The sequence below is a fragment of the Dermacentor variabilis genome, chromosome 7 (genome assembly GCF_050947875.1).
Source record: "Dermacentor variabilis isolate Ectoservices chromosome 7, ASM5094787v1, whole genome shotgun sequence".
In the NCBI taxonomy this organism is placed as follows: domain Eukaryota; kingdom Metazoa; phylum Arthropoda; class Arachnida; order Ixodida; family Ixodidae; genus Dermacentor; species Dermacentor variabilis.
In genome coordinates, this window is record NC_134574.1 from 126277655 (window position 1) to 126297121 (window position 19467).

Here is a 19467-nt window from a genome sequence, read left to right on the forward strand (position 1 = left end):
CATACTTTCGTTGCGCGAAGTGCATAAATCCTGCATGTTTTCTGCCCTTTCATCGCACTCTCTCGTAGTTCCGTTTTTGACAGGTAAGTGGGCGATCTCATGCTGTTTCTGTAAAGCAGTGCTGCCATGTAGTATAAATTTTCTCCGAGCTGTGGCCAACTACGGTTTAACGAGGTTTCACTGTACTGTACTTTACCTTTGTTACGTGAAGTATTTGCAATATTTGCAGGTTTCTACTTATTTGGCATCAAGTCAGTTTCTGATATTGATGTAATAAAAATATGGAATCAAATAGGGCCACTCAAGGACCTGATTCGGCAACACCTAAGTTTTCTTTTTTATAAGATTTAGTCACCGTATCTGTAATGCCGACGAGTACTCTTTTCACATGAACGTAACAATAACCAGAAAGATATGGTAAGATAAGCAGTAAAAGGGTAGAGCAGGGTTGGCTGCAAAGAGCAAAAGTTTGCGTACAGTCCTGGACACACGAGAACGTACAGAAGGTGAGGACAAGTTTCTCCACACACTATGGTAGGTCTCGACGTATACAATAGACTTTTGTTAATTCAACTCTGCTAATTTGATTTTTCAGTTAGCTTGATCCCGATCAAAGGTCCCGGCTGGTACCTGTGCATTTCTGTGGGCCCAAAATTTCATTATTTCGATCCTAAAATTGACCTTCACCAGATAATTGAAACTGGATCATGGAGCATGCACTCAAAGCGGTCAGAGTGGCGTCGTTTTGCCTGTGCTTCAGTTGGCTGTCCATCTGCTTGTGATGGCTACAACGATGTCCTTACGCAGTGCTGCTAGTGGAGTCACTTTTCCATTTCAGCGGCTCCTAACAAAACCCTCGAATCTAAGCCAACCCTGGTGTTTCGTGACTCATGTTTCCCAAAAATCAATCAGCTGTGATTCAAAAAAATGCTGTATGCTACGCCGAGTTTGATGCCTCAAAATTTTTACTGAAGCATGGGAAACTTAACGCATAGCCTATAGTAGCGTTTTTGGCGTGCCGGATCAAGTTTTAAATTGTGGATAGTTCATCAAACAAATTTCTCAAAACTGTAATTGAGCTATAACTCAAACATTTTGTTGTTACATTTTTGCACAAATGTACTCTCCTTGGCCAGAAATGAAGGTGCACAAGTTTTTCTAATATTCCTTGACGTTGAACATGTGTCTGGGCATTGCAGGGTTAAAGAACCTGAAGTGGTTTATAGTACATGTATTATGAACTGTGGCATCTCTCGTAGCTGGGGTGTTGCTTTGGGACATTTGATTTGCCTAAGAATGACTAACCAAGTCGGCTTAAGATCTTGAGGATGTGAGCATCTGAAGTCTGTGAGCATCTGTGAGCACCTGTCATGACCCTGACTCAACAGTACTGAAAAAAAAAAGAGAAAACTGGGTCACCCTGTGAATGTGAGGCAGGGTTGCGGGGGGAGGGGTCGTGGATGTTCCACGATTCTCTTCTTTCCACGCAGGCATGGGTGACATTGAGGGCCTCATCGACAAGGTCAATGAGCTGAAGCTCGACGACAACGAGGAGCTCATTGAGAAGCTCAAGCACGGCGAGTTCACGTTGCGCGACATGTACGAGCAGTTCCAGAACATCATGAAGATGGGACCCTTTAGCCAGATCATGGTAAGCACTTCACTGTTCGGGTTGTTGCATTCTCCAGTCTCTTTGTGTCTGTGAATGGCCTTTTGAGATGGAATGTAAACATACTTTATGTTTGTTTTGATGCTGTCTCGCTGTTATTGTCAGCATTGCAGCCCTTTAGCAATTGCTCCCTTGAAGTGTGGGAGGTGGGGCAGCCTAAAAGAAACACCACCAAGAAAAAGTCACACTGCAGTGCTGTTTTCTTGCAGACTGCATCCCTGTGGTGTAGCTTTTTCTTGTCTGTCTCTTTATTACGCTGTTTCCATTCCAGCCATGTAAACCAACTCACCTAAGCATATGCTTTTGTTCCTGAAAAATAATGAAAACCATAGGATATTGGCATCGGAATGAAAAGAAAAGGTAAATGTAGGAACAACTTTGTGTTACGTAGCAGCTTGCTTGCAGTAGTTATACATGTCGGGATGTGATATTCAAGCATTGTGTTTTCTGAGCACTGTCCATCCTGATAACGCCAGAACAAGGACCTGTTTGCACCAGTTTTGAATGGCCTCGGAGATTGCAGCCATATGCTGCTGCCAAAGCACAGTGCACCACAAGCTCGAAGGCCACGCTTACGGTGTACTGTGATATCGACAAGCATCCTCAGATACGCAAAATGCACTGCACGTGAGCTGAAATGTCGTTCTGTTGAACTGAATTTAGCATTCAAAGGGGCAGACAGTCAAAGAAGAGGCAACCCATACCGATGTGTCTCAAATTTTCTGAGATCTGACTCCCAGCACCTGATGAACTGATACCCATGGTATCAGCTCATCAGGTGAGACAGCAGACGCCAGGAGTCAATGGGCAACAATATGAGCAGTGTGTTCTGAACACCACCGATCATCGTTGAGGCGATGCTTCCACCATGATTTCTTGCTTTTGCGGAACCATCACTGGGGCAGGATGGCCATGGCTTTTCCCAGATTCTGTCTACAGAGAGCCGGTATTGTTGTGACATCTGTGCAGGGCATGATTCCAGGATTCAGCAGCGACTTCATGACAAAAGGCAATGAGCAGGAGTCCATGGGAAGGCTAAAAAAGCTCATGACCATCATGGACAGCATGAACGACCAAGGTATGGACTGAGACTCTTCTTTTCAATAACCTCCCCATGCATTGGAGGCCTTATGAATGGCCATTAGTTAGTGTATTTGATTCGGATCTCGCACGCACTTTATTGAGGGTAAGATTGATAAGCAAAAGCAGACCTGACTGAAAGTGAGCAAAGAGATTCTTAGACAAGCTATAGTCAGATAAAAAAGCGATGAAAAAAATCAACATCACTCAGAACAAGACATTGGTCTATGGTTATGACGTGGGACCCTAGGATCAGTCACCACAGTGGACGGGACAATTTTCACAGCGACCCAAAAAGGTGCAACAAGTTCTGTCCAATGTGAAGGTCTTGCTCATGTTTTTTTTTTTTATTTGGAAGGTGTCATTCACCATGAATTTCTTCCACAAGGAAAGACTGTCAGTAAGGAATATTATCTGGGAGTGTTGAAACATCTTTGCGAAGCAGTCGGAAGGGAAAGATCGAATGCTTGGGAGGAACAGAGGTGAATGCTACATCATGATAATGCACATGACCACTTATCACTGCTCAAAAGAGATGTTTAGGCCATGAACTTGACACCACTTGTTCTCCAGCCTCTACATTCATCTAATTCGTTCGAAGGCGACAAACAGAGCAACTATACTGTAATCATACACTTGGCGTGACAATATCTGGAAGGTTTCACCATTTTGCAACATATTGCCACCCTAATTTTGGATAGAACAGATTTCAGATGTAATGAACCCTTCTCGTTAATTATCAGGGTCTACTGTAACAAGTGGGAACTGTATAGGACAATTTAAACAAAACGAAATAATTTGCCTTTTCATGTGTTCCAGCCTTGCTCAAGTTCTGCGAGCTTCATGCGCAAGCATTTTTGTTTGCGCTGTTCTCTTTGTTTCGTCCTCAGAGCTGGATCACCGGGAAGGGGCCAAGCTGTTCTCACGGCAAACGGGTCGGGTCACAAGAGTTGCCCGGGGTGCCGGTGTCACCACCCGCGAGGTGCAGGAGCTGCTCGCGCAGTACACCAAGTTTGCTGCCATGGTGAAGAAGATGGGTGGCATCAAGGGCCTCTTCAAGGGTGAGCCATGCGTGCTACTGGTTTTTGCCCGTGCAGTTTCCTAGAGTGTTACTTATTAAAGCAGCGGTTCTCAAACTTTCTGGCCTTTGGGAACACCACCAGCGTTCCCAGAGTGCTGCGAAACCTTTCTCTTCTCCCTCTTTGCACCAATGTGCTTATGCGCAGACTCAATATAAGGGCTCATTAAAGCATACAGAGAATGAAGGGGAGAGCATCCTTTCTGGATTTGCCAGCGCTCGAGTGAGACGTTAACCAAAGTTGCACCGCTGCCGCTTCTGCACGTCACATCGATTTTCGACAAGTTATCTTTCGTCTCGAAAGTCGTCGCTCTTGGTGAGGAACTTGTGATAACACACACAAAAAGAAAAGTTCCTTTTTTTTTTCGTGCCGGGCAGTGAGCACATACCATGCAGCTACCAGCACTCTAAGCCCCGCTGCCGAGTTTCCCTGCCACCGCGAGGGAAAGCCAACTTGTGGGGGCACTTTTACGCTGCTTGTTGTTCGATATATCGGGAGTTGCTGCTATTTTTGTTTGATATAAGCATAATTTTTGCTATATATACTCATTGTAACTATACCGTGTTCAGAAATTGTTCGATTTACAGAATAATTTGATGTAAATGGGTTCGATATGGTCGGGTTCGACTGTAGCAAATATTTTTAAACAGCAGCTTGTCATATTTCTGACTCGGTAACGCTCCTTGGGCGGTCGCTCTCTGATTGTTTATTTTCTGCCTGATTGCTCATGGGTGCAATAGATTTGTACCTGTTGGGCACAAGCGTTGTACCTTATGTTGTGCGTTATAATAGCTTGTAGCAAATACGTATTGCTAGTCGCTCGCTTACTGTGTGGACCGTTGCAAAACGTTCAGCTTCAAACATTCGCGTGCCGTCGGTTAGTCGCCATCACCCATGCATCGGTGCATTTATTCAAGCACACACCCTTTCACTTATTCTTGTTACGTTGGAAATAGAGTGGGCGTAAACTTGCAAGGGAGTTGGGGTGGATGTGTATAAATAACGTACAAGAAACTTACTATATTATGCCATGCCAAGAGGCGGCACTACTGCCTTTGTCACCGCATAACGAGTGGTATTCACTCGTGCAAACATTCTGTGTTGTGAAACCCTTTCTTTGGAGGTTTGTTTACTTATTTATTTATTTATTTATTTATTTTATTTGTACATACTGCAGCCCCATAGGAGGGCTATTGCAGGAGTGGATGAAAACAGTGGTGAACAAAAAATAAAATGAAATCAACAATGAATCTTACAACATCGTTACAATCGTTTACAACATCTTACAAATCGTTTTCATCGATTCTTAAAAAGCAACGACACAGCAACATGCATACACATCAAGTATAAATTAAGCCTAATTTAAGTAGTTACACATACTGGTTTTCATAGAGAGCACTTTCGAATTCGCTTATCGGGAGTGAACGAAGCAGCCAGGTAACGAATTCCATACTTTTATTGTGCGGGGAAAGAAGCTGGTACTTGAAAGTATTTGTACAGGCATATAAAGGGTTAAGGTTAAGCTCGCGGAAGTTACGCGTGCAAGAAGGCTTAAGGAATGATATGCAAGCTGTGCTTGAAGTACGATATGACTTGTTAATTATGTTGTGCAAAAACTTTAATGATTCCACATCACGACGTACTGAAAGTAATGTTAGTTTCAGTGTAGGGAGGGCAGACAAGGGTGAAAAATAGCAGTCAAACTGGTGAAAAATGAACGGACGGCTTTTTTCTGAACTGCTACTAGTTTGATTGTGTTGTTTTGGTTATGGGGTGACCAGACTGTTGTGGCATAATCAATAACAGGGTGAACAAGAGTTTTATACATTAAGAGTTTAGTTGCCTTCGAAGCCTTTTGCATAGTATGGCGTAGGTATCCAAGTTGTTTTAGGGCCTTTGAACATGTTTGGTCAATGTGTGTAGTCCATGAGAGATTGTGAGTAAATGTTACGCCAAGGTATTTGTATTGTCGAACTCTGGTTAAAGGTGACCCATTCAAGGAATATGTCGCAATTACAGGTGCTGCTCTTTTTGTGAAGGACAAAAAAAAAACATTTTTTTAAAATTAATGCTCGTTTTCCATGTTTCATACCAAGCACCGAAAGAGACTAAGGAATCGTTCAGTCGCTTATAACTAGTCGCAGAGTCAATCACATCGTATAAGACGCAATCGTCAGCATAAAGACGAATCCTGGAGGAAACCTGTTTTGGGAGTCCATTGACATAAATTAAAGCAATAAAAGACCCAGGATGGATCCTTGAGAAACCCCGGAGCCTACTTCAGATATGGGTGACCATGCAGAACTAACGTCGACGTTTTGAAACTGGTTAGAAAGGAAACTAGCAATCCAATGGACCAGACGGGAATTTTCTAGTATCGCATTTAATTTTTGCAAGAGGGGAGAATGAAGTAATGAATCGAAAGCTTTAGAAAAATCAATGAAGATAGCATCAATCTGTTTACCGAGATCCAATTGATAAGCAGTGTCACCGGTGAAGTTGGTTAACTGCGTGATAGTACTGAAACCACGTCTAAAGCCATGCTGAACATTAGTTAGAATGTTGTTCGACTCAAGAAAATCTATTATGTGTTTGTAAATAATATGTTCCAGCATTTTGCACGATTGGGAAGTTAAAAAATATTGGTCTGTGATTCGTTACGTCTGTCTTCTTGCCTGTTTTATACAAGGGTATTATTCTTGCAAGTTTCCATTGTGAAGGAACGATTCCTCCATCTAGAGACTTATTGAATATAATTTCAAGATAGCGTGATGTCCATTGTGAACAGCGAAGTAAAAACGAATTCGGCATAGCGCCGGAGCCACTAGACATTTTTTGTCTAAATTTAAAATCAAATTAAGAATGCCATTAACATCAACTGAAATGTTGGAAATAGAAAAATCTGAATCATTATCAAAAGCAGGCTAGACATGAGAATCGTTATGTACACGAAAGGGAAATATTCATTGAATGCATTGGAGATGCGTGCAAGATCATTTACAGTTTCATCATTGATAGTCAATAAAGATGAACAATCAGTAGTAGGCATGACAGAACGCCAGAACTTCCGAGAATTATTTCTTAGCAATTCTGGCAGCTCGACATGAAAGAAAAAATCTTTGGCAATATTCATTTTCAAATTTAGTTCCTCTTTGGCAGAGGTAAATCTAGGAATTGCATCTGGGTCATTACTGCGTTTTGAGCGTCTCAGTCTTCTAATGCGGCGTGATAATTACAAAATTTCTGTAGTCTACCCAGGGATGGCACGTTTTTTTTTTCATAGTTTTTAACGGAACAAAGCATTGAAGACACAGCTTTGTAATGTTTTCAAATTTGCGAACTAATGTATTCACGTCACAATCTTTACTGAGTGTGCAAAACGTTCTGATAAGACATCAAGAATAGACGTGTCATCAGAGTGATTAAAGTCGAAAAAAGTGTGCGGTAATGTCTAATAAAAAGTGTGCTATAAAGCTAGTAGATGAAGAAGAAAATACAGTTTATTTTTTTAAAAAGAATTGTCCGGCAGTTTTGGTTGTGATGGCCTCAGGTGGCGCATGAGTGAATTTTTTTTTTTTCAAGGGCACCATGCATCGCGAAGAGCCGGCAACACAGGCAGTCCTTATGTATTAGTGGTCCATGAACTTGCACACGCAGATTCATTTCATTCCTTGATATGCCAGTCACAGTTTTTGCAGCCCAACTATTGCACACGTCTTCACTCAACCGCTCCATATTTTGCAGCATCAATGGAGCACAGTGCTGATTGCACAGACACAGCGCAGAAGAGGTGATGGTTTCGTATTCGTGCGCTTTCGCTGAGGCAACGTGCAGGGCACTGCCAAAAGTGCCATCTCGTTTCTCCAGAGCAAACTGCTCTGTGAAAAGGGTCAGTAATCAGCTTCCGTTGCGCGCAGCTCATAGGCCATGCCCATGCACTATTCGTTAACTACTGAACGCAAAATAGCGATCTGTAAAGAAGAGGAGAATTAGTGTGACCATGGAGGGGAGAGGGGAGCTTCAACACGCAAGGGTGCAGAGAGGGTGGGGTTCCCTAGGAGATAATGAAACTGAATGGCGAAGAACCTGGTCTTTAAGGTGTGGCTTCATGGCAGCGTGGTGCGCGCTGCCGTGAAGCAACACTGTAAGGCCGAATTTGCATCTCGCGCTACTAGAGGCCACACTTTAAGAGGAAATTCGCATATAACCCTCACCCTGACTTTACTGCTCAACTTTCTTACATTTTTGTTGCGTGTTATACGCGGGAAAATACGGTAAGCTTTCATAATGAAAGCAGTGCTTTGTTGTCATTTGTGCTTCGCTCGCCACAGAAACAAAGCACTCGGGGATAGTATTCTCGGGCAGTCACTTTTAGAGATAAATGTCAGTTTTGTGGGACACTGCATCAGACTTGTCGAAGCATGCAGCCTACAGCATTCCTGGCACTTTGCACAGATGGCGAGCTTGGCACATCACCAGAAACGCTGGTGGTTGTATATGCCGATGCATTGGTGGCGATCTCACGAAAGTGGTAGTATATTTAAAGGTTATTGACCGACAATACCACTCCAGACTGTAGTTGAGCACTAGCTGAATCTACAGCAACGTTCATGAAACCATGCTATGTCGCCATCTTATGATGGTAACGACGCTGCCTCTCACTGCTTTGTCAGTAGGGCGTTTCCAGCGACACGAATATGGTTTTAGTTTCGTATCCGGTTGAAATGTGCAGGCAATTTTCCTACACATATTTATGGAAAAAAAGGTGCACATTGGATTCAGTTAACTACTGTAATATCCATGTCCTCATCATCAATACTTTTTTTTCTTTTGTCTTTCTATTCCCCATTGACCTTTCCCAATGCTCATAGCAAGTCAGAACTTTTATTCAGGCCACCCTCACAGCCTTTTTATTATGATAAAGCTTCCTCTCTCACTTCTTTCTCCGTGTCATTTATTATCTGTTGTGCCCTAGCCATAGCATGATAAAGCAATTAATTAAACACTTTAGCCCATTTTATAGCCTATACTAATTACTGCTCGCATTAAAAAAAAAGGAAGAGAGCACTACTCAATTTCCACGGCACTTTATTCCATCTGCGAATAGGCCTTCAACCATCTTCTCCGATATTCATTTCAATCAAACAATTCCATCTGGTTGAAGTAGCATTGGTATCGTAGTCCACAGTTCATATAGTTAACTGTTAAGCATGGCTTTAACACAGATCTTCCACATCTTGGTTGCAGGCGGCGACATGGCGAAGAACGTGAACCAGGCCCAGATGAACAAGCTGAACCAGCAGATGGCAAAGATGATGGATCCCCGAGTCTTGCACCAAATGGGTGAGTTGTTCATTTGCTGCTTTGCTACCCGCAATGTTTCCCACACGCTGCAGCATTCATTAGCAATCCACCATCACTTGCCCATTACTTGTTGTGTCAAACTCGTCCCTGTGGTTCAGTGGTTACGGTATCCCTAGGCGCGAGATTGTGGGTTCATTCCCCAGCGGCAATGGCTACCGCGTTCCGGTTGGAGCGAAATGCAAAAGCGGCCACTTACCCCGGAAGTCAAAGTTAATGTGGAACCCTCTACTATGAGTACGTCTCCCATACCACTTGTGTTGCTGCTTTGGGACATTAAACCCCGCAAATCAGTCAACCAATATTCATTTTGTCATAATTTCTGGCCAGTAGAACCTATAAAACCTAGCACAAAAGTTTCATAAAAGATGACAAAAGAAGCGACAAACACAGACGGGCACCACATTTGTTGCTTGTTTCCTTCATTTGCCTCCACGTTTTTCACTCTGCCGTTTTTGAAGCTAACAGCAGTGTCAACCAGTTTTTAATTCGCAGCTATGCGTACAAAAATGTAAGGGGTACTTAGTTATCCTTACGTGGATGAATGCAAAAGCATTGTGACCACCGCGTGATGCTTAGACATTATGAAACAGAGCAAGGTCGTGGGTTCGACTCCCGGCAAACACTGCAGCTTTGAGTGCCTTAATTTACTCTAACTTAATCCACTGTGCCTTAACTAACTTCGCCGTAATTAACATCAAAGGTCAGGGATTCAACTCCCACCAAGTGTGGTGGGTTTGAGTGCCTTGATTAACTTTACCTTAATTCACTGTTCCTTAATTAACTTCACCTTGACTAACACCAAAGGTTGTGGGTTCCACTCCCACCAAAGGTAGTGAGTTCGAGTGCCCTAATTCTACGATAATTCACTGTGCCGTAATTAACAACAAAGTTTGTGGGCTTGAATCCCACCAAAGGTCATGGGTTTGTGTGCCTTTATTATCTCTAGCTTAATTAACTTCGGCTGCCACCAAAGGTAGTGGGTTCGACTCCCACCAAAGGTCATGGGTTTGACTTCCACCAAGAGCATCGCTTCTACTGCCTTAATTAATACCAGAGGCCATGGGTTCGACTCCCATCGAAGGTTGAGGGCTCGTAGCCATTTTGTACCATCATGGTCATGCCAAAGCCAGCGCCGGATTTTCTGCCTCATGAACCATATAACGCTTTTGCATTAAAATGCTGTGTTTTATTGTGTGTAAGGTGGCAAAATGGCTCTCGGGTGGAATCACGTGTAACAGCCAAATGATCGCATGCAATAGTATTATAAGTTGGGGGAGTTGCTGTTGGTTCATTCTCGGAATGGTGCGAGGAGACTGGACATTGTAAAAGAAAAGACAAGACAGTGATCACTATTAACTGAAGTTTTATTGTGGAAAGGAAACTGCGTCTAGGGTGATATACGCAACCTTGGTGGCGATAAACAGACGCACAAAGCACCAACTAAAACAGACAGCACCACGGCTCAAATTCCATGTTACTTCTAGAAGCATTATTTCTTTATTTGACAGGGCGATACTTGGCTGGCTTACACAGGGCCCAGCTTCTGTTTGTTTTGGATCACAGTGCTTGCATAATACTTTATTTATTCAAATATCAGGATATTTTTTCCCAGAATGTTTAGTCGAGAATGTGCTGCCACGCACTTCTTGCCTATGTCTTAAAGGGAACTGAATGCATGACACTTGATTTAGTTTATACTGGTACACCACAGTTCCAAGTGTCATTGTATTGCATGACACTTTAGGCTTGTAGTTGTGAAAGAATAACTTGCATTTCAGTCAAGGAATCGTGGCGTTGTGTCGTCGGTGTGAAAACGCTTGTCGCATCAATCTTCCTGCTTTCTCTCGTGCAGGTGGCTTCTCCGGCCTCCAGAACATGATGCGGCAACTCCAAGGTGCTGCTAGTGGGAACGTTAATAATCTCATGAACATGGGAAAATGAGCTGCCGTGTCCCAGTGTACGACAGTCCCTTTTATATCGGAAACGCAGCAAGCACGCAAGATCAACATCGAGAAGCCCCGAAAAGCGGTGCAGCCACGCCCACATCGCCCGCTGGCCGCTCGCAAACGATTTCTTGTGCCACCCCAGCCCCCTCCTTTCTTTTTTTCCTCCTGCTCTGTTCAAATTGTGCCACTTCACGAAAACTGCGCCGCAACAGATATATCCGAACTCTAGAGACTCTTGTGCATAGTCGAGTGCATTCCCGGTTCTTCACATTCTCTGTGTCACATTCTCTCAACACGGTTGTTCACTGTTTAGATGGTCATCGCAGGCGAGAAACATGTTTGTACCTTTGCGCTTTCCAATTGCTCGCACGGCATGGTTCTAGGACGAGAGTTGCAATCAGTTCGCAAATGCACACATCCTCTCTCTCTCTCTCTTTCTTTATTTTTTCTGGTGTCATGTGCTTTGTGCAACTCACGAGTGACATGGGAACAGATTTACAGTTTGCAGGGTGATGCCATGGAACATTGTATAGCGTGACGACCGCATTTGCCGCTGCCGCAGTGTCTATGACACGGCAGATTCTCTCTTGCAACTATGAACCGTAGTACACTGTGAAGGGAACACATTTTTTTCTCGAATGAAGTGACCGCGTCATACGTCTCGAGCTAGGGTGCCTCTTTCTAGCATGGACGACTGAATGATTGTGTAAGCGACATTGATGTCAGCATTGTTGTCCTATCGACTTTTCTTTTTTTGAAAAAAAGAGAAATTGGTGTAGAAATACTTCTTTTTTTTTTTTTACACTGCAGGCATGTTTTGTTGCCCAAAGCATGATACGTGCTCACAATGCCTGCCATGAAATGTAGTACCGTTAAACATTTATGTTCGTGATGTGGTGCGACCGTTACAATTCTTTAGATTTTTTTGTTCGCATCACCAGTTTAAATTCTCAGAGCTTTTTACCTCATGTCGCTCTTGCTGTACGGTTGGTAAATGGGAAAGACCTTTTGTACAGGATCGTGTATTTTGACACATGTGTATGGAATGTACGGCAAATGGCAATTTTGTTCTTGTTTTGCTTTCTATGTGTACAGAATACATTTCAAGTTTCAACGTGACGACAATGCATTTCTTGATACAAAAAAAAAGAACATTAAAGGCTTCTGAGTGAAGCTGTACTATTTGTACTGGGCGTTTTTCTTGGATGGCATGTGAATATTGAAAACACTGGGCTAGTAACAAAACTTGGAACTCGCAGTCATACCAATTTCAATACTTTTCATTTGCTCTGGACTAGACGGATATTATTAACACCCCCTTTGAAACGGGTCATGAGTGATGCTGCTGAACTCGTAATTTTCAAATATATGGCCACTCCAGGCGCATTGCTCCTGTCGCCATTGCCGGGATGTTCCGCACAATATCCAAGAGCAATAATTGTGGCCATGTGCTATGTGTACTAGGGTGAGCCAACGATGGTGGCTCAGTCTCATGTGCGCAAGGTAGGAAAGCGGCGTAGAAGCGGGCCATTTTTTGGCGCGCTTCGGGGGGGGGGGGGGAGCATTCCCCTTCCCTTCACCACCCAACCACTCTTCTTCGCCCCTCATCACGCCACGGCACCTTTTTTTGGGCATGCGCTCCGCGGTCGTGGCACAATCATAGCACACCACACCTTCGGACCTCCACGAGGCCATCGCTTGTTGGGCCACTCACATGTGGCCCAATATGGATGGGACCCATTGCCGTGCTTCGTTGTCGTCGTTATTGTCTTTCAGTGATTATTGTCGAATCCACACGCGCTTGTTTTGGCATTTCCCTCTCTCGCCACAATTCACTACACACACTTCACCACATCATAATAAAGCAGCAAACCTGATAGAAATTTATTGCGCTACAAATTGACGCGTTTTAATCTGTTTGTTTTATACCTTTGCTCCACCATTACTGCAGCCAGCTTTTATCGTTCTTCACCGCAGCCTTCATAAACCTTTCCTCTACTATCCTTAAAGCCCAAGACCTTGATTAGGATGACGACATCGTAATCTACCTCTGGATGGAGATTTGTGACCCCATATTAGCCGATATTATTGTGTTTCGAAACGCCTGCATTATTTAAGGTTCACCGGATAGCTTTAGCAACTTCGGAGCAAAATTTAGCACCTTTGTCTGAGTTATGTGACATGCTAGAAAATTTGGCAAGACTGGTGGAGATTTATTTGCCACAGGCACACTATCGTGTCGAACTTACTTCATTGGCCCTTCAAAAGAATGGGATCGCATTGTCTTTCTTTCCAACATTGCTGATGGGTTTCCTCATAGGGATCACCTACAACTCATTCCTGACACGTACAATTCGAGCTTTAGAGCCTACTGTCGATACATGTGTTGTACTTTATAGTGAAGTGGAATAGTGGGGACATACACATGAGCCACAGTTCTCGTCTACATCTTGTGGCGCTTTGTTCAATTGTAATGTGTAAGAAACATTCTTGTGTTGCGCAGCTGTTCTTGTCAAATTAAAAAAAAGGCGTTACACACGAAAGATGTATGTTGCTGCTGCCAGCAAAGTCAATGGTAGCATTAATGTTTTGGTGCACTCTTGCTTAACTCAGTGTCAAAATGTGACAGGAACTGCTGACAGCCGCCTCCAGTAAGTCAATCGTTAATATAGTGAGCACGAATATAACGAATTATTGAATATAACGAAGTAATATAAAGTTTGGTTGTACATGCTTTATTTCAATGGAGTATTTTGCCGTAGCAGAATCGAAAATGTGCGATCTGACACAGTTTCGCTTCTCTCTGCCTTTCTGTAAATTTTTTTTCTCTATAATGAAGTAAATTTTTTGTGTTCTTTAAATATTCTGGTAGCAGAGATGTCGAATACATTCGTGGACTGACTTTCCGGACCTGCACGAATACTGTGGCACTGCCACCTACCCCTAGCACTGATGTATAACGGCAATAACCTAAATTTCGGGCGCCGCACGGCGTTTCCAGGGCGCAAACCGCGCGTGAGACGCCGTAAACATGGCGGCCATGAAGAAAGTTGCCGCCATGTCGACTGGCATGAACCAGCAACTTTGGTTGTCAACGAAGCCGAAGCAGTTTGGCCGGCGGAGTAGCTGGTTGTCAAGTTGTCGCCGGAAGTTTGCCGCCAACATGTTCGCACTCGTACGTGGACCCTATCGGCGATCGAGCGCGAGATCGGGCGCGCGGGCTAGACTGATGGCCGTATCGTAGCTCCATGGGCTTCCATGTCTGAAACGTCGGTCGGTGGCGTTCACCTTTTTGCAGGTGGCTTGGCTTGGTTGGACTGCAGTAGTCAATAATACAACTATGCAACAACAACAACAATACAACCCATCGCACGGTTCACTATTCGCAACAGTACAGAGTCCATGGCATGTAAGTTATTGTTGTTACCATGCTTGTGTCAGCACGGCGAGATGTAGACAGGTCATAAAAATCCGAAGCAGACCTGTTGCTGGAGCGTCGGCCGCACCCCACTTGCGTTCATTTCGCATACACCTGATCCATATTTCCTTTTTTAGCCCAATATCTACGTGTATGCTTATAACGAATAGTGGATATAATTAATGTATTTTCGTGTCACAGCACTCGCAATGATTCTATGACTTGAAATGCTGCTGCAAACAGACCATTGTGACGTACGTGAACAGCAAACGTGGTATCGACAGTGCTGAAGCTAGAGGCTAAGTTGGTCCTGCTACAGTTTTTTAAAACGTGGCAAATAAACTTGCGCAGTCGCTATATACTGTCAAGCGCATCATCTGAGCCAGACATTCCTGCACATATGCGGTTGGAGGCTCACAATATCGCTGATAAGGCTGCCTGCCCTTTCAACTTTTCAACAGTCCACCAATGTTCTACCTCTAATGTTTTACAAAAAAAGAAAAGGTCGCCGTCTCGCCCAAAATTTGAAGCGCAGATATAGATAGCGAAGTATTACATGCGTGAAAGTTTCGTTTTATCGGCTGCATGAATTGCAGTGAACATTGGCTTACTGGTAAAGTTATGCATGGTGTCACATGCACAGGCAAACATGAACAGATGTCGTTATATGACCGCGAGCATAACGCCGGCGGGATCAAGCTTGAGCGCCGGCAGCGAGGGAGCAAACACTTCTGGCTGCCTCTCGCTTCACCGCGTGTCTGAAACTTGAGTACATAACCTCCAACATTAGGCGCGCGAGAAGACAGCGCGCATTAGGCATCGGGCATCTTAGCTCGATCGCTCATAGCCTTTGCACCCGCCACATATTACCTTCAAGCTCTGGCCGCGTGTGGGCTGAGAGAGGAGACATGCGCTTTCCTCCCTCGGCGCGCATCAATTAAGCCGCCATATCCTGACGGACCTTCTCAGCTCACCCTTGCATGCTTTCCCCAGCACCCTCAAGCAGGACGTTCTCGCGGATGATTGGGGTTTTATAGTGCCCCGCGTACGGAATCTGCCTCGTTTTGATCGGACCCGCCAGACGCTGACTCTGAGCTCCAGGTCATGGGTTCGATTCCGGTCAGGACGGTTAAGACAACGGAGACGTGTCCGATATTATCGCACTTGGACTTTATACAGAACACCACGGCGTCAATGACGGTAAAAATTCGTCTGGAGCTTACATATAATTGCTGTCGTAATAAAAGTAAACATGGTAGCTGCTGGGTCGATTTCTTGAAACCTCACTACTCGGCCTGTGTTCCTCGCCGTAGATGGCTAAGTAGACGGTTAAGCGGGCAGAGGCCATCTTAAGTCTCGTTCCACTTCTCACGAAAACGTCAAAGTAGACAGCTTTGCGGAGACAGCATCGAAGTCGAAAACGATGCAGGCTACTTTCCTGTCCAAACAAGATGGCGGCTGAGCAGGACATTTGGAACCTCGACAGGAATGTAGTCTGCGTACAAGAAAACGTAGACGTGCTATCCTACGTCTTTATTGCAAACTACATCGTGTTTCTTGTAGGTTCGCTGACACAAAGATTAAAAACACAGAAATAATGTGTGCTTTTCTCAACTTTTTCTTGTCAGAAGCATCGCAGTAAGGAGGGGATTGTAAGATTGGTGGAAGAAGAGTAGGGAAACGACAAGCAACAGAGGCGTACAAAAACAAAGTTCACAATAGGGGTTCAGAAACTTTGGTTATAAGAATTCATCGTCGGTCTTTTTTCCTTTCCATTTTTTTTTCTTTTTTAATATCGGTAGGACATTAGGCAATAAAATAACAAGAGCTTGGTGGCGCAACCCACCAAGCTCTTGTCTCAAAAGGGACACTCTTAACATACATCCATCCATCCATCCGTGGCCCGTACGTCGTCCAGACGGCTAGAAACGCGTTCCATAGCATGGCCTCGAAGCTGTCTCGGCTGTCTCTTTAGCTGCTTACGTAGACTGTCTCCGATGCTGGCCAGAATTGGAACACACCCTTAGCCGTGGCTCCGGCAAAAGGAATCTCATTGATGATGATTATTTAATGGTATCCCTTTAAAACGGGAGCGTGACAAATAGTCATCTAGCCTCCATAGTCGCCATGCTGATCTGGCAGTTGTGCCACCTGTCGCGGAAAACGGTACCACTGCACCACTACACCCAATGCCTCTGAGCGCCGTGCTTCTGAGACTGGACAACGCGGTGGTAGGTTGCATCCAACAATTTCGAGGGAATGCCAGCACGAAAGCTCATGCGATGATGGGCAGAGCAACAGGCGCTCTGGATAGCTTTTTGTGCACTGCCGACGACGAAAAATTCACCGACAATTACGACACCCCCTAACACGAATTTGAGTGCAGCTCTATACGTGTTTTCATTCCGCGATATATTGGCTGGCGCGCACGAACTTCTCTCGTGCGGAAATTTGAAAGCGGAGCGAAATGTGGCGCGACTGCCTCGCTAATCGGGAGGTCGCGAGAGGCAGCGCGTGGGTGACGCGTGGGCGTGATTCACAGCAGCTGCCGCCGGCCGGCCTCCGATAGAGCTACAGTACCGCCGCTCATGCAGCGCTTTGTTTCCATATATGGTGTCGGTTGCGTCACCAGAATACAGACGACGCGTTCTACTCTGGTGCCATCTCGTAGCCATCGTCGCCGCAGAGCCCCACTTGCGCGGCACGCGCTACAGTGTAACCACGTTTTTCTAAACGTCAAGGGCCCCATGTTGCAGGAAATATGGTGTCGGCGCCCAGCGTCGGACGTTGTTGCGATGAAAATATTTTTCGAACCACGTATACCCAGGCCCTCCATGTGGCGCAAGGAAGTTACTGGTCTAATTGTATTTCTCAAGCTAAAATACATAGAAAAAGCATAGAGTACGACTTACACACAACCTACAGACATGATAGCGTCGTATTGTTATTTGAATGTATGATAAAACATTCTGTTACGCGAAGACTAAAATAACAACATTTTCTAGCGTTTATACCATACATAGACTGGCCACGGCGTCTGCCAGTTGCGCGCGCCGGTGCGTGAATCTCAGAGTCCACGGAGCGGCGCGCCCGTTTCCTTGAAACACTTCCAGATGGCGCTCACGTCCGAAGCATCGCGGCCCACGCAAAAGGCCGCATTTCTACCAGGCAGCCCGCCTTAGTGCATAGCGTTCATGTCGAGCGTTTACAGGTAAACATTACGGTTACATGCGCTGCAGTTGCCGGGAAGCGTGAGAAGCAGTCAGGGATCTTTGAGTGCTGTCGCGTTCCACTCCTAAAGGCGAAGCTTAAGCGCCCTCCAAATTTTCTTATCGCGCTTTCGCCATACCCTCCTCCTCCGCTTTCCGCCTCGTGCTCTCTTCGCTATCGCCGTCTTTCACCTCCGCTGCGCTCCGCGTTCGCTCTTTCATCTTTCACTGGGCTCGTGCGCTCGGTTACGAGAGCCGCTGACGCTCGCCGCAGGAGCGGGCGATGAGCTGCAGTCATAAGGAAAGGCTGCGAACATGCAATCAAGGGGTATTGCTAATAACTTCATCAATAACGTATTGTTAAAACAAAGTCTAAAGGAGGTGCCCTGAAATACCCACATAGTTTTTCCACACCCTTCATAGATAAAATGTGTAAGTGCAAGATTTATTGAAGTTTAATTTGAGCCATCGTGCGTATTCGCTTCTCGCGAAAAGCGTATATGCTGCAGCGGGATATTCTGTTCCACTAAGGTTTGACATTGCAGACTATTTCCGACATGTGAATCATTGTACAAACATTTTAAGTGACGACGCTCCTAAATGCTACGAAAGAACACAACCGGTTGTCTTCCCCGTCGACGATTGGTCACGCGCATTCAACTTCAACCAGGAGATTATTTTAATGCGATATAGCTTTCTTTGGTTCTATATCGGCAGAATTCGGGGTCGTCCACCTGGCATCGCAGCAACTGATAGGGAGAAACATTAGAGTTTCGAGAGGGCGGCAGTATTTTTACAAAGTGAAGGCACCGCAAGGAGCATAAAGCGCAGGTATGTACGCATGCCGCGCGTAGCTGGAGGGAGCTGATCGATGGTCACGTGGCGTAACGAGGAGGAGAGGCACGGAACATGTGGCCCAAAGCGGTGCGTTCATTCAGCGCAGCTTGCGTGAACACCAGCTGCCTTTCCGCGCTCTCATTTGCTGTAGCGTACGTGCGATACTGTTTGGTCACACAACCTATCACCGACTTTGGAAGACATCTCTAGTGTTTTCTGCACAGTTTTTTTCTGCTGTGCCGTGCTATCTATAAGGGGCTGCACGAAATAGCACCTGTTCCTCTCCACAATAGAGTTTGAGCGTGTCCAGTATTCCGGTATATAATAATATATAATATTTGGGGTTTTACGTGCCAAAACCACTTTCTGATTATGAGGCACGCCGTAGTGGAGGACTCCGGAAATTTTGACCACCTGGGGTTCTTTAACGTGCACCTAAATCTAAGCACACGGGTGCTTTCGCATTTCGCCCCCATCGAAATGCGGCCGCCGTGGCCGGGATACGATCCCGCGACCTCGTGCTCAGCAGCCCAACACCATAGCCACTGAGCAACCACGGCGGGTTATTCCGGTATATAAGCAATGCCGTTTGCGGAATACCCAGTTTACTGGACGCTGATAGCGATATCTTGTGACGCTTCGACGAACCACAATTTTTTATAGACAGATTTTCGGGTTGCATGAGTGTTCCTGTAAAAAAAGAAAGACATTTAAAAAAGGCAATGCGTGCACGATTACGCTGCTGTCTATAATTAGCATCAGAAGCGAAGTAGAATACACTTCGTTACTGCAATAGCCCTGTGTTGGGCTCATTCAGCTCTGCGTCGCCAAACTGAATGCTCGCATTTGCGTCTCCGGTATCTCG

General features: G+C 45.0%; 1 protein-coding gene across 1 annotated transcript in view; it reads left to right on the forward strand.

Annotated features, from left to right (window-relative positions):
• The window catches only part of Srp54k (signal recognition particle 54k), a 34337-nt gene extending 22020 nt beyond the window's left edge, over positions 1-12317 (forward strand). Inside the window, exons 10-14 of the mRNA XM_075699199.1 lie at positions 1491-1651; positions 2639-2747; positions 3640-3810; positions 9076-9171; positions 11045-12317. Of these exons, the coding sequence (XP_075555314.1) occupies positions 1491-1651; positions 2639-2747; positions 3640-3810; positions 9076-9171; positions 11045-11133 (626 nt within the window). The 3' untranslated portion in view covers positions 11134-12317. The remainder of the gene's footprint in view (positions 1-1490; positions 1652-2638; positions 2748-3639; positions 3811-9075; positions 9172-11044) is intronic.
• Positions 12318-19467: the final 7150 nt, after the last annotated feature.